We start from the raw sequence: 16,940 nt of genomic DNA, 5'->3' as shown, positions 1-16,940 counted from the left end.
ATGGAGCTCTCCAGTAAGGCCCTCTGGAGCTCACAGAATGTATAATTGTGTTCAGCTTTCATTCCCCTTAGTGGTACAGGGATCATAATTGACCCATCCCTTTTCTAACAGCTTTGTCCAATACAGGCTTGCGGGGGAGCTGGAACCCATCCCAGCAAGCAACGGGCGCTGGACAAGATGTCAGTCCATCGCAGGAGACACAGACACGCACACTCACAGCAGGGCCAGTTTTCTAGAAGCCAATCAACCTACTGTACCAGAATGTCTGTGGACTGTGGGAAGAAACCAGAATACCACCATAAACACAGGAAATCCACATAAACACAGACAGAACATAAAGTACAACAGCAGAACATGCTGATAACACCCAAGTCCAGAATTGAACCTTTGGCCACAGCTCTACAGCAGTGCTAACCACTGTGTCACTGTGCCGCTCCAAGAATCATAATATTAATCTAGTTTGCTTTACAGCTGGTGATTTTAAATCTGTAAAAAAAAAACAACATTGGTAAACTTGAGAGAGTTGCTTGAACAGCAAGTATGCATTCTTATGTTTACACAAATCTTTAAGACATACTGTAGCCTGTAGTAATTTTACTAATTTTTGTAAATTTACTTTTCATTATTCATCATTCAACAGGATTTCAAATTTACTTTATTTGTATCTGAACCTAGAATATGGCACAGGGACAAGCAACTGAACTGACTATATATCTGTTATCACTGTTTTTCTCCTGGGCCTTCACACAACAGAAGTGCTTATTGCTACAGCTAACCTCTAGCAGCTGTGAGTGGCAACAAAATGATTCACACCTGCATTGAACTGTAGCTTCTAACAAGTGATGGTTTCAATTTTATTTGCAGAGGACTAAAATATAGCCAGGAGAAATTCCTAATGCACCTGCTTAAATATTTTAAACATACAGTAACATTGTACTTCTCAGAACCTTACTACTTGTTCTTGAGGAGCAGAGAGCAATCATTGAAAATATAATTATATGTTGTGCAGTGATGACAACATGGATGGCCCTCTTGCAGTTCAGTACTGCTATCTTCTTGGAATCAGAAAATGTCCTGCTTGCTATTATCCTTTGGAGCTAAATAAAATATTTGTAATACTTGTCTCTAGGTGGTTCCAAAGAGAGCCTTTTTATGTAAGTTTTTTTTTTTTTAATTCAGAAAGAGTCCAGATGCTTAGATTCAGAACCTCATCAGAGCTTTTACTGAACTTCCAAGACATTGCTTGGCAGTTTTTCCATGTACTTACAACTTCTTTGGGAAGAAATGGTTCATGTTCACAGTTTTGACTGTTTAGCTACCCTTATTTTTTAAGAATTTTTTTTTGCACTGGTTTATGTTTAGTTTGTACATCACTATAGTCACACAAATCGTATTTTTATATGGCTTCTTAACAGACCAGTGCATTTCTCATAAGCCTAAGGAGCTTATTTCCTATTTTTTTCTGTTACATAGCTGATCTTCATTATTTCCGTTTTTTTTTAATCTAGTGAGTCAGCACAGTACATTTCACAATGAGGTCATTCATTTAAGTACACTGAGAATAATTTTAAAAATAAGGACTTTTTTTCCATGAATTACCAAGGGTGATCGCCCTCTGCAGTTTTAAATTATCCATGCCTAAATGTTTATAATAAAGTTCTAATTTGATACATTTGGGTTCCTCATTCTTATTTCTGGCTTTCTTTTCAATTTAATCTTTTATTTTAAATATTTAGTTAATATTAATCAATATTTAGTTTTGACAATATGCACCTTTGTGGTAAAATGGCAAAGTTGCATAGAGAAGATCCAGACAAGCTTCAATAATGTGATTCCGCTCTACCGCATTGATAAGATGTGACCTTAGCTCACTTGGTTTGCAGGACAACAACTTGTGACATTGATGAGGGAGTTGAACCCATCCCCATGAACGATGGTGGATGTGTGATAGTATAAAGAAAGTTTCTAAACAGTGATCTGAGGGCCCACATTTATATCCTAGACATCCAGTGACTGGGAGGAATAGGGGTTTCATTATGAAATCCAATTAGGGCAGGCAATTTCCACAAACACACATGCAGGAATAAGAATAAGCGCTAATGGCGAAATAAACTGACAGCAATACAAATGATAAGTCAGCCATTTGGATGTGAAAGCCAACTTAAATGTTAGCTGTTTGGTCCTGAGCAGAAAAATAAATACTCCCACAAAATTTAAAAGTAGCAAAATCTGGGAAACCACAAACTTGCCCAGTTGTGCTTTGAAAACTTTACTGAATTCCCCCAAAAAAGGCTGTCTAAACTACAATGATGCATGTCATTACTGTAGGAAGGCCTGTCTCACAGTCATGTTGGGGATTTGTGTTTGCCTTCTCCTCTATTGCTTTGCTATTGTAACGTGTGCTTGGCAGCCAGGTGACATGCAATTAAGCTCCCCACCCCCCTCATTTCTTACTGTTGACAAGCCTGGGCATTTCAATGAAGTTGTTTGTGTTTCAAAAGCGTCCCTTTAGGTGCAGGTGCTATGTAATTGTTCCAGTGCAGCTTTCTCAAGGGACTGTTGCAGACTGGAGTGTCAATTTCATGAGGGAATGTATTTGCATTCCTTGGCAGGGGGCACATATTAGGATGATGAGTGCTTCATCATCAAGCAGCTAAATGTACGGGCACTGATGGGCAGAGCCTGGTTCTGTTATCCATTCTTTCTGCCATCAACCATCCAATTCTTAGATACCACGACATGTGAGTTGTCACACGGCCAAAGAATAATAAACTGGGCTGTCTTCTGGTGAATTGTAAACACACACAAATCAAACTTGCCCCAGTTTACTGTTCATTGTTTGCATGGCAGAGTACAGAGATATATTTAAGTAACCTGGCTGCATGATGGAAAATCTTGCTTGCGTATTCCGCGCTACTTTTACACATTTCTGTTTTTTTCACCAGTGCCTGGGCTTGACAGTGTCAGCTCTGCACGAAACCCAATCGAATGATTTCAGAAATGGATTCAAGGTTACAATAAAAGTCAGTAAAGAACTCACAATTTTAATTTGGGACGGAGCAGCAATACAATAAAACATTGTATCTCTCCATAAAACATCAATTGAAAGATACACTACCACAAAAGCAAAAAGACATACAAGATATAAAAAGGAACTTCTTTCTTTGCTGCCTGTGATTCTGCTGTCTTACACTGGGTTATGTTTTACATGAGTTCCTAAATTAATCCACATTTTTTCTCTATACTGTATGTCTCTTGTATGCTGCCTCCAGACAGGCGATAGGTACAGAGGTATCTGGGCAGAGGCTGGGGCAATCCATCAGAGTTTATCTTTGGCCTCTGTTCTGGTTATCACTTTCTTCCTCTCTGCTCAGCGCTCTTTTTATCCAGTCTGGAGCAGGATACACAGATGATGCTGCTTCAGTGATTGCTGGACCTCTCACATTGCCTACGATTTGCCCATCACCATATTGGATAAGGAGAAGCTTCAAAAAAGACAAAACAAAAACCAAAGGGAAACGTATGCCTTGTGTGGCACATCTCTAAGTGGCATCAGAATATTTTAGGAATATACCAAATAAGGAAATGTATTCATATTGAACATCAAAAATACATATAAAAAGCTGTAATACAGTATAAAGTAGCTATCCAGCCATGCTCTTAAAAAATGTTTTTTCAAAAAATGGCTGAATGGATCAATTAACTATTAAGCATCACACAACCATAACAGCCTAGATGAGCCAAATGGCTTTCTCTCATTTGTTACTATCTTATCTTCTTAATATTTTGTGAAGCTGGCTTCTACTTCTGTTAGACAGAAGTATACTGTACTTTTGACATTGGCCTTACATTTACACATGCTATTGAGTGTTAATTATTAAGTTGAATCCTTATATTTGACTAAAATATGTGTAAAAGACCAACATCTGGCAGAGAGAATGAATAAAAGAAAGGATTTACAGTATATCACAGTTTTATAGGCCACTTGACCACCAAGTGGTGCATCATGTATATAAGTTTCAAAGCACTGATTATGGATTTCCATTTATTCATTTGTTCATTTTCTAACCACTTCTTCTGGTTCGGGGTTGAATGGGATCTGGAGCCTATTCCAGCACACAATGTGCGCAAGACAAGGTATACCCTGGACTGGACACCAGTCCATCACAGGGAAGACACACAGATACCCACAACAGGGCTACTTCTCCCAGAAGCCATTTAACCTACAAATGTGTTTTTGGACTGTGGGAGACAACTGGAGCACCCAGAGAAAATTCACAAGAACATGGGGAGAACATACAAACTCCACCACAGATTGCACCCTAGGTCCAGATTTGAACCCAGGGCCCCAGTGCTGCGAGGTATCAATACAAACCACTGCACCACCATACCACCATTGTGGATTTCACATCATAAAATAATAATGCATGAGTGATGTACATTATAGTGCTTTGGGCAAAATTTTCCCTGGGCAAATGGTCTTTTAAGCTGCCCTTTGTTTACACAGGCAACAGATATGTGGCATTTGTATGAAGTTATTTGCTTGCAGAGCAGTGGTATTCACAACAAAGGCATTGACTTTTTCTCAGGGTCTGAAAGAGGTGAAAATAGATACATTAGGCACGTAGCAAGAAGAAAGACTGTATAAAGGTAACAGCTGAGCTCTGATATGGAAAAACAGCAGATGTCAGCAGTCATCTCGAAATAAACTCTTTTTCTTATTTAAGACATGAGGATCAAAAGCAATAAAAAATGATTATATCACCTTCAACACTTTTACTTCAACACTGTTTTTAAAGTAGAAATATATTACTTTACATTGTTAGTTGTGGGATTTGAAAGAAACCAAACAATGAAGCACAAAACATCTGTGCTTATTTTGTTTTATCACGAGAAAAAAATACCAACAAGGAAAATATTAGTATCACAATTTACAATGCTTTTATGTTTCCCCAGTGTAAAAAAAATGTGTGATTTTTATTTTTTTTTCTCTTAGTGTATTTGTGTTGTGAATATTAGACCTGTTCTTCTTTTGCTGTAATTCACTCAGTACTAAATCATCAGCTCCAGCTGGTTTTGAAGTCAGTCTCTAAGGTGGGCGTGAGAAGTAGTTGATAGAAGCCTTTGCTTTCAGGTGCAGCATTCCAAATCTTTCACATTGCATGATGATCACACAAATTTAGCTTGGGTAAACAGGCGCACACTACAGTAACTCACATTAAGCATACTGTATATTCACCACATTTTTTGTTATGAAATAAGCTCAACAACTATGGGAAAAATATGGCACATTAATAACACTAGACAATTAATCAAGGAACAAATAATAAAATTAAATTCCTTAAAATTTGAGTGTACTGTATACAGTATATTTCCCTCTTGGAAAGTTTTGTTTGCTAACTGGACACAGACATTTTTTTTTTTTCACTTGGGAAAAGTGCAGTAAATTTTATAGCTTATATTGAGAATTACTTCTTCCCCAAAAGAAATCGAGTGGTATGCAAGACCTTAAAATAAGGTCATTCTCTTATGTTTGAAAAGGAAAATGCATGTAATAATATAATTTACAAGTGGCCCTCATGTTCATTTTGTTCATTTTGTGCACTAACCTTTGCATGTTTTGTTGCCACACATTTCCTTCAAAACACTTTAAGTCAGGATAAGCTAAGAAGCTAACAAAGTTAGGAAACATGTCAAGTCATTTGAGAAAGAAAAGAAGCAGCAAATAACCAGAATTGTGAGAACCAATATGTATAGAACAGAATCATATACTGCACATAACTATAAATGTAATCTGTATTTTTTTTAAAGTGCAGAATTTACCATTTATACTAATTTCAATTATTACTTTAAGATTACTCTGAGACTGTTTTAGTAATCACACTAGGGATTAGGGAGCTGCTCTATTCAACATGCAGAATTTCAGTAATTTAGACATTTATTGTTGACATCTGAAATGGTTTGAATCTTAAAATGACTGAAACTTCACATTACTATCTTCAGTTAAATTAGAAGAAAGTGGTGTCTTTGTAGTCTTTTTGCTCCATTAGCACATACAGTATGGGTGATTATATGTTATTATTAAATCTGCCATGCTCCTTTTCTCAATATATTTAATTTACAGGACCAATTCAATGTGAAGGTGCCATAAACTGTAAGCTGGTGGAAAATAAGAAAAAGAACTGAAACACTTCTCATTAAATTGAAGTCATTTTATTGCTTTACTTTGGTGCACTAAAATATAAATGTCAAGCAAGGACAAGATCTGGAAAAGTTATAGATGTTTTTATTGTACTTTTTTTAATTCAATCTTCTGGATGACACAGAGCCATAGAATTTTGGCTGAAATACAAAAGGTGCAATAACAGAGTAGGTTAAGGTCAAGACCTTTGCCTGGGAACTCAGCCCCTGCTAATCCTATTGGGATCTAACATGGTTCATCTTTAATATCTGCTACATTTACACCGAGACACCCACCTGATTTTCTGGCCAAGAACAAACACACAAACTATACTAAACACTCAGGGAGCACAGATTCCATTAGCCCAGATGCTACCAGAGCCAGAGTCTACAGGTGAGCACAACTAGCAGCTAAAGGGAAAAAGTCTTTGACACAGTGAGGGGCCCTGGGAAAAAATAATCTCTTATCGGATTTACAGAGGGGATTTCTGTCAAATACTGCAGCTCAGGCATTCATGATGTTTGCAGGGAGTGAGTTACCTAGATAAGCCAGGCAGAGAGCAATGTAATTTACTATCCCCAATCTTCCATTCCATATTTAAAGAGTGCCAACTGCTAATCACTAAGAAACCAATCTTTCATGTCTTCCTTCCAAGCACCGTATTTAGAGTGATTCTGACCTGCATACTGTTATTTATGGGTTTTGCAAGTAACATGAATCTATGGAAGGTTAGCTCTAATTGTGACAGAACTGTCAACTATAGGGAGAGGTACTAGAATCACATCCGATAAACATATTTCCAGGGTAGATGGCACCCTACTGTTCGTACTTTAAAAAAAGAGACATTATTCATTAGGCATTAATGAAACTCTTTCAGCAGTGTCTCAAGATAGGTAGACCCAACTGAATTGAAAATTGCAATGTTGTGCCTAAATGAAGCAAAGCTTGACAAAAACAAAGTAATAATAGACCAATAAGTCTTATTTCTGTTACATACGGGATTGGTTATGGAAATAATCAGATCAAAATAAAAGGATCATCTGTATTTGTTAAATTCAAAAGTAGAGTTGGCTGGATGCACACTCTAAGCTCCAAAATATATTTTATTGAACAATTTGTTAATTATCCTGCACAAAAGCCTTCATCAGAGAAAACATTTGGCTTACTGAAAATCCACTATACGTATATGTTCCACAAACATTCTCACTCCATGTGAAAGGAAAATATCCATTGGAAATTGGTAGAATCATAGAACCGTAATTGAATTAACAGACCCATGCAATTGTATAAATAACAATTACTATAAAAAACAATTAAATACATATACAGTGCAGTACTAACACCATCAAAAAACAAATATTATCAAAGCAAGAATATTAATTTAGAATTCGTTTTCAGAATTTATTGGGTAGTTTTATCAATCTACTCTTATTTTTATTTCAGGTTGAAAATATAATTCTGTGTTCAATCAATATGGTGTCATGAACTTAAATAGGAAATATTTATTTAAAAGAATAATTAAAGGAATGTTCTACTGACAAGTTATTAGATTTAAACCCTTTTAGTCTTGAACAGAGTAGATTATTAGGGGATCTAATTCAAATATTCAAAATTCTCAAAGATATTGACATACTATAATCAGATCACTGGAATTCTTTAGAATCAACATTAAACATGAAACGTGACACATGTGGAAACTATGCTGAAATTGTTTTAAAACTGAGAAGAGGAGTTACTTCTTTATGCAAAGGTTTGTGAAACCAAATACCCAACCATGTTGTTGTTGAAACAGATATTGCTTTTAAGAAACGACAGGATAAAATCTTCAGATAAATTAGTTATTCTAAAATTCAATGAGCTAGCTGGCTAAATGTCCAGGTCGGGGTCATGTCATTAAATTGTATATACAAAGCATCAAGATGAATGTAGAAATTGAATAAGTTCAGAAAAAGTATAGCATTAAATATTGGTACAATTTGTTACAACCATAAGAAAGGAAAGCAGGAAGAGTTCTTCAGTGTTCAACATACTTAATCTGTTTTAAGTGTTTGTCTTTATTGCACTAGGATTGCTGCCTTGAGGCTTCTGTCTGTTTGATTACTGTAAAGTTAAATTAAAGTCCAATTACTTCTTTTAATACCTATATGAGAAAAAAAAAACTAGCGACTTTAAGAAGTCTATTCTGTCTTCATTTAATGATTTTAGTGCAAGACCAATGAGAATAACACAATAAACACGATACAGGAGGGGAAAATAAAATTTCTAATAATCTTATTCCTAACTGGGTTATTTCCTGTGCTACTTTTGGAATTTTTCTGACAAACTGCTGTATTAAGCACTTTTTTCTCACACACACTACTAATACAGGAAACCAGTACTGTATTCAAGACAACACAGAGATGACATTACAGAGATGCAATTCCCTCTCTCTTTTCAATATAGATACAATACTGTAGTATTTGCATGTATAAAGTGAATTCACTGCAACCACCCCAGGCACTTTAAAACGGTCTGGTTTCATGATGATTATTGCCTAGAGAAAATTAAGAAAGCAGTCTCATAAAAGAATACGTTAGTGTTAACTAAGGCACATGGCCAGGTGTACAAGATGATTATTTTCCAACTTTTTGCATGCTTCATAATTTTTGTTGTTTTCAATGTTTCTTATGTGCTATTTAATTTGAATATGTCTTTCACACAGTTTTTTAGGCCCATGCAGATGCGATAAAAAAGGCAATTGATTCATTAATATCGTATACTGTAGCTACGTATATGAATTATTTTAATATCACTCCTAAAAATGGCAGCGGTCTTAACAGAAGAAGAAGGACAACAAGAAAAAGAATATGAACAAACAGAAAACAATGAATCAATGAAATAAACACAGCAAGAGCAGTAGTGCTATTAATTAATGAGGAAATATCTGAGTTTCCTCTCTGGGTTCATGTTTTTATGTGTATTGTTACTTCTGGAGCTTACTTTGCATTCTCTGGCTCAGCCTGGTAATATTTATAAATGTGCAAATGTGTTAATATCTAGAGGGGATTGTCAAGTTGCACAAGCACATAGGAGTAATTTAGGTTGAAACCACAAAAGGGTTCTGTAAGTAAATCTCTTGTTATACTAAACTGGGACAAATCATCCAAATAGACAAAACCACATGATACCGATAAAATGACATGTAACTTTACATTTGAGCTATCTCAGAACTTTTATTGACAAGATTGGGACATTAATGAAGACTTTAGTTTTCTCAGACAACTGCTAACTCAATGAACAAAATGGTCAGTTTATTCCAATTGAAACTCACCCCAAAACATCAAACATTAAGTCTTCTAGTGCTGTGAGCATTGAAAGTCAGTAGAAATGAGCCACACATTGAGTCACTGATAAAATAAATGTGACCTGAATCACATTATGTTGCTTGATTGCTAAGCTATATAGAGACCTGTCTAGGGAACACACAGAAAGGCCAGGCTATTCTAATGATGAGACCTGAGTAGATTCACACGAGTGTTCAATGCAACCTCCTTCCTCATGGGAACTTGGATGATGACAGCAAACAAACAGGTCAGTGACACGTCTCTCTAATTAGCGTAATTACCTTCATGGTACTTTGGTGCCTACATGGCAGCATGACATGTCTCTGGGAAACCTACCTACAGCTGTGAGCTTTCAGGACAACACCAACTGTCAGTAATTACTTTGTGCTTAATGTGAGAGAGGTCATTTCCATCCTTGTCCTTGAGAAAGGTGTTTTAATAAACCCAAACATGGATACTGGGGCAGAGATAGGTCACATGGCTCAGCGTTGTTGTGTTGTGTTACTTCTCAGAGGCTTTTTATACAAGAATGGAGATAAGACTCCCTTTGCCAGAAGCTGCACCAACTGATAATGTAAAATCTTAGGCACCGAACAAGACTGGCCATAGATAAGAGTGATCTAGGAAACATCTGGGCAATTAAAAATCCTATAATTCCTTTTGCTTTGTCACCCACAAAGACCCTGTGAAAAGCCATGCAGATAAAATTTACTGTATATTACTATACAGGAGTACTATACAGGAGTACTGTCCAGGCCATTCAGTAGGTCTTGAAAGTAATAGTGTGTAATAGTAAAGTTTTGCTCTAATAATTATTTAGGGTTAGAAGAATCCATGACTGGTTCATGTTTCTGTGTCTCCTAATTTGGTATTCCCATGCAGCTTTGCCAGTAAAGGTGAACACTTGAACTGTATCACTGTGTCAACTGTATCAATGAACTGTATCACCAGGTGTCACAAGTTTAACACCTGAGTGATGTCATTAACTGTGACAGGGATTCTTCAACTGACAGTGAATGGCTTGTCCAACACTTCCAGGAAGCCAGGGACTGGCCAGCAGTGACATTGATAAGGGATGTTCCACTCCTTCACTCAACACTGAACTTCCAATAAGTGGCGCCAGAGATTTGAATGGATCCGTGAGCTGGCAGATTGAAGGAGTTTTTTCTGACCTTGCTCATCTCCTTGTACTGTATGTGCACTGTGGTTGTTACTGTAAAGAAGGACTTATAAATACAATGTGAAATGCCAAACTGGGCCGGTACTGTATGTAATAAAATATATTGCAATTGTGTAATAAATAAAAAATAGAAACTAGAACTTGACTGTTCTGAAATATAGAAGGTTAGACCATCCTTTTTATTGTAGTGCTATTTTATCATTAATAAATTAGCTTCTGATGTCAGGCCTTAAATTTCTTCTATATTACATTCTGTACCTAAATCCAGAAAGCATCTACACATGTGCCCGCAGACAGTGGGCCTCCCCTCTCTTCTTTGTTTGCTGGCAAGAACCAAACATGAATAATGGAATGGGTTTCCATTTAATAGCTTTACTGTTTTACTGAGGTTGGAAAAGTGATGATAGCTAGACCAATTTGAATCTACTGAGTTACAGGTTTACCATTAGACACAAGAAGCTTTTTTATGAGTGTGGGAAGAGTCCAATAGTATAGACATCATTATTTCCATTAGCTGACTGTGACCCAGAGTCCCTATACTGTGGGACATGATTGGCCAAAAGCCATTGGAATCGGGAGGGTATGAATCAGTGTGGATATCATAGGTATAAGTCTAGATAATCCCAACAATAGTTGCCACATTGATATACAGTACCAGGTGCCTGTCTTTCTGCATGGTTAGGAGGGAAAGCAAAACCACTCCTCAAGGCAGTGCTAACAGCTTATGTGCATGGACTCACAATAAGATGGATGAATGTCACTTGTGCACTTTTCCAGTGGTGTGCATAACACCCTCAAATTGGTAAAACATGGGTTATGGCAAATACAGCATGAGTAAAAATAGAATACCAAGTTTACTTGGCCTTCATAATCCAATGCACACCATCATGTGGATACTGTACCATGAATTTCTGAATTTAAATGACTTAATTCATTTTCTGGTTGCATTTTGCATTGACTGGTGTTTGGTTACAGGGACATCAGTGATGAAGGTGACAGCCTCAGATGCAGATGACCCCACCTACGGCAGCAGTGCCAGAGTGGTGTACAGTGTCTTGGACGGAGAGAGGTTCTTTACTGTGGACAGCAGGACCGGTAAGACACAAACATTGCAAACACAGCAGAACGTTTGAATGTACAGTATTTTACATACCCACAGTGGAGTTCAGGAATTCAGATTCTATTTAACTTAATTTTTTTTCACAGAAGGTTTTAGGAATCAGCAGCTCATGAAACCTTGAAATGAGTGACTTCCTATACAGAGACAGCCTCACCTGCTTTCCTGCACTATTATTGTTATAGAAAACCAGATCTTATTAAGAATAATCTCTGAATAATTGCAAAACTGCAAAAAAACAATGATGATGCCAAGTAAAAAAAAAATCAATATTTGAATCCACTATAGAGCAATGTAGAAAACCTACAGTCTAACTTGTAGTTGTTTATTTTTCCCTACATTCATCCTTTTTAGTGCACAAGAGTGGCACCCCCCCCCCCCCCACCTTTGCAATTCTGTATTATTTTTACAATGTTAATACATTGGGAGCTTTCAGAAACCCTTGTAGCTTTTGCTGTCCTGTTAGGGGCAGAGTCCCTGAAGGAAAGCACTAAACTTTTAATGATTCCTTTTTTAGTCTTCTTGGTTTAATTCCATTTCTCCTCGAGCTAGGATGATGAATGACCCTGACTCAGGAGAGAGCGATGACAGACTCACTACTCAGTCTGGCCTTTGCAATTGTGCATGGTTATTGAGCTCAACAAAGCTGTTTAAAGGTACAGATGAGAAAGGTTAGAATGGAGAAGAAAGCCACAGAGGCCTCTTATAGTATATACTCTTCCTAAGCCAGAACTGTCATCAGCTCTTGTCTAGCAAAACATTTACCTATTAAGGAAAAAAAGGCTGTCAGGTTCTTCTTTCTAAACTATATGTGAGTAGATAAAATAGTTGTATTTAAAATAATATATAATATAAAATTAACGTTTTCTGTGCTTTTGTTTTAAGAAATAGAGTCCGGTATCTCTGTTCTAAAGCTGCCATAATCACACCATAGTAATGCATATGATACATTTCCATCATTTGAAAATTCAAAATTATATTTAAATTTAAGTTAATCATTAGTTCTGTGTCCACTTTGATAATATTTTGTGTTGTGGGAACAATATTTGTTTGCTACTGCTAACACTTAAGAATATAGAGCTGTAGTAAGAAACACTGCAGCCAGTCACAGCCTAAAGATGTCAAACAGCATTATTTTTGGTTGGTGGACTCGACTATGGAAACCATTGAAAATGCACTTTTCCACACAGTATATTATCTCTTTTTTAAGACATTAATCTGGGAAAGACATCTTTCCCAGTCTTTAGTTTCAAAACAACACTAATAATATTCTAATAATAGTGTTATTATAATGTTCTTAAAGCGATAAACGTCTTTCATGATTTGTCTACACTAGAGCACAAATATGATTGTCTAATGCACAAAACTTCTTCTTTCTCTTTCTGTCTTATCCTTCTTCCCTTGTTCCCTCTTTTTGCCTCCTCCTCAAATTCTTGCTGCTCTTTCAGAATTCAGACAGTTGTGTGATGCTAATGAGAAAGAGTAAACTGGTGAAGAGTGCAAGTATTTCAAAGTTCTATGCCCCAGAGCCCTTCACTCAGTGATTTACCCTGCAGCATGTTTACACAGTGCATTTAGGAGAAGGTTTTTCTTCCATTGCACTAATTGGGAGCGTAGGTGTCCATAGGACTGCTTTCATAAGCAGGAAACCAGATCTCCTAGCTTCCAATTTTCTCTGTTTTGTCTTCAAAACTGAGAGAAAAGAACGAAGTTGTGTAGTGGTTTGTTCAGCAGCCTTTTCTGTGACTCAATGACTTCTTGTCTTGAATTACCTGTGGCCTGTTTTGGATTTGGTTTTGGAAAGTTTTGTTTTTGCTGTTGCTGTACAGTAGCTTGTAAAGCTTAAGTCTTCAGGCAAGCCTTTTGGAATACTGATTTGGACTGACTCTTGCCCATTTTGGGCATTGGATGAACTGTATACAGTACATCCTGTAATATACCTGTTTAGATACCTACTAGGTTTTTTGACTAGTTTGTCAGTGTTGTGTTAGTATTGCAAGGGGAAAAATGAAAATGAAGTAAAATTGTATTTCCAAAAATAGATTGGATAGCTCCACTGGGAAAGCTTATGCATTCAGCTATACATACAATTCTGTTCAGTTTGATAGCTTTACTTTCTCATGACAGAAGACCAGCCTTCTGGCATAGTGGAGATCACTGATTTATAAAGAGGCGCTACTTAGTTCAGAGCCGGGGCTCGGAAGTTCTTGAGTGTGCACGTGCCACATATGGACATATTGTATATAGTACTCATACACCTACATGCAACGATGCATTGGTACTGTATTTTACGGGTTCATTTATTTTATTAATTTTCTGATTTAAAAAGCATACTTCAATCCCCATGATACAGGTGCAGCTAACTGCAAGTCCTAGTGAAACAAGAAAAACAGAATCTGACCATGACAAGCATACAGTATGCTTGCTGTTGGTACTTCAGCAGCATACTAAACCTTTGAGTTATTTTTTTTGTTTTTGTGTTATATTTAATTAAATTCCTAATGTTCCCTTTTTATCTGGGATTATTATCCATGCAAAAGAAAGCTCTCATAATATTAAACAGCTGCTTTGGTAATAGTAAACAATAGTAAATGTAGCATTTATTAATCATGTTTCTGGTATGTAATCAATAATTTTGAATTAATTGCATAGTTTATTGTATATAATTATATAACCTAGCAGTATGCTTTCTTATGTTGCGAAATATCGCCAACCTACAGCAAACCTTTTTTCCCCCTGTTGTACTTCTTTCTATGACTTAAGTTGTTAAGCAACATTATCATATAAATTACAAACACAGTATGTTTCTTTAGCCTGAAAATAGCAACAACCTACTGACACATTGTATTGATGGATATCTCAATTGTGAGACCAGTTGACAATTTAAATAATACCAAACAAAGGCGAATCTGCTGTAGTATAGCTGGAACTAAATTGGTTTTATTTTAAAATAGCAAGCAATTTGCCCTTTAGTATTCTCATTAATAAGTGCAGGACGGGGGGGTGAGGGCTAGCTGAGTTTAAGCAAATTTAGCAACGTTTGCACTTTGCAGCTTGAATACCTTACTCAGATGGTTTTGAACAATGGTATTGTTTGGCTGTATTTACATACTGTAGCTGCCCCTTGACAAAGAAATAAGTAAACATGGAGGAAAATACTGATGACCAAAAGGATCATTTACTCAGGTTAATTTAACTCACTGTAAATCAAGTAAGACCTGGATACTGAATAATAAGAATTTAACAGAAACCAGGCCTTTCCTAGTCAGGTCATTAAATCAGCCTTCATTGGACCATAGTATACTGTAAATACTGGATTACAGATACATAGAAATAAGAGAGGAGAGAAGTGAGGCGACATGTACTGTAGATGGAACAGGAAGCAAAGAACGATCATCTTCATCCATCATGCTATTCTTCCTCTGCAAGCATCATGAGAGGGTGCCTCCTCAATATGAAATTTGAAACCAAATTATGTCCAGATAATCTGAACTCTGAGCACTGTACACTGAGCTTTATTAAATAACAGGGCTTGTGGTTTTATTTACTGAAAATTCTGATTTTCCTAATGGTGAAATCTGTAGGCTAAAAACATCTGTCTGATTTTGATGTAGAATAAAGAAATTAATTTATGAGCATCTGTTTAAAGAGAGAGATTTGATGCTGATTAGGAAACAATTTGTTTATTAGGTTGCAGTTCTCTCCATATAGTTTTCTTTCTAAAGCAGGTTCTCTCTCTATAGCCTTTCATGTCTTTAATGGCAGTTAAAGTGGCCTTTCTTGTTACAGTTTATTAAGGAATTTTAGATTATAAAGGCAGAATTCCAGACTTCTTAATGTCTATAGAACATAGGTCTCTGAAGCTCCCTGAATTGTATACATAATATTTGTGTATAGTGTAACTGGTGTATGCCATGTGTTTACTGTATATACTGTCGTTGTGTTTTTATTCATCATGTGTTTTAATCATAATGTGTTCATTCATATGTTTTTAATAAATACATGTATTTAATATTTAAGCCAACGATAGCTTCAGTAAATAAACATAGAATCTTTAAACATATTAATTTTACTTTAATAAAAATAAAAGTAAATTTGAATGTTCTAAATGGTTCTGTTTATCATAAAGCAGATGGTTTTTGTCAATTATTTCAGCATCTGTACCTTTTCTTAATGAGAGTTTCTAATGAAATTGTACAGTACTTACCTGATGAAGAACAATCTCAAGTACTTTGACCAATATAAATGTATTAGAGAAAACAGGAGTATTTCTTTTGCTGTCATTAGAAAATAATCAGTATACTCAGACTGTTTCTGAAAACAGTCTGCAGTGTATAGCTGCAGACAGTCCTTTTGTTACACTTATCAAAACATGAAAATGCAGGAACAGCAATGAAAGAATTAGTTGGATTAATTAAGCATTCACATTAAGAAGCACATTTTAATTACAGTTTTAAAAAAGGTGCATTTATGCCATTGTCACTGTTATTTTTTGGCACAAGAAACATTTACAGATACTGTATGTACTGTAGCAGTGGATGATGTTAATACTGAATCCAAAAACTGTAGCAATATGTTGCTTTGAATTTACTGAAACAATTAGAAATAGGGACAGTAAATTCAAGAAGTTCCCGATGTCTCCTAGGAATCATACAATCTGAACAAATGGGGACATGCACAAACATTAAAAGAATACATTATAGATTTTTAAATATAATAGTAAAAAATGCCAAATAAATCAATTCAAGTGTATACAGTATATTATGAATCAATCTACCATGATGCAAATGTCTGATCAATTTCTCAGGTATTATATCATAACAGTATTAAAATATGATGACTATATAAATTACAGAACAACTCATAACTATCTCATGCAAACACTTCAACATTCATACATGCAAAGACAGATACTGTATTTGGAATAGCAGCTTAGTTTTTTTAGTGTTGTTATCATTAATTGTATAGTTAAGAACTAAGAAAAGTATGTTATTTACTAATTATTAATTAGAAATTAATGATGTTTTGCCAGGGGTGAAGTTTTAATGTGATTTCTCAAGTCCCATGGGACATGGAATGCCAGATTTGGGTACAGCTTGTCAAATCTTTATCTGTTGACTGTGCCAAAGATATCTGGTT

General features: G+C 35.9%; 1 protein-coding gene across 1 annotated transcript in view; it reads left to right on the top strand.

The window, feature by feature from the left end:
- The window catches only part of cdh22 (cadherin 22), a 290,864-nt gene that overhangs the window by 153,170 nt on the left and 120,754 nt on the right, over positions 1-16,940 (top strand). Inside the window, exon 5 of the mRNA XM_088607873.1 lies at positions 11,660-11,779. Coding sequence (XP_088463999.1) covers positions 11,660-11,779 — 120 coding nt within the window. The remainder of the gene's footprint in view (positions 1-11,659; positions 11,780-16,940) is intronic.

This window comes from Lepisosteus platostomus, chromosome 15 (genome assembly GCF_059453375.1).
Source record: "Lepisosteus platostomus isolate fLepPlt1 chromosome 15, fLepPlt1.hap1, whole genome shotgun sequence".
NCBI classification, from domain to species: domain Eukaryota; kingdom Metazoa; phylum Chordata; class Actinopteri; order Semionotiformes; family Lepisosteidae; genus Lepisosteus; species Lepisosteus platostomus.
Note: the sequence above shows the minus strand (reverse complement) of the source record. Positions and strands in the feature narration are given on the sequence as shown.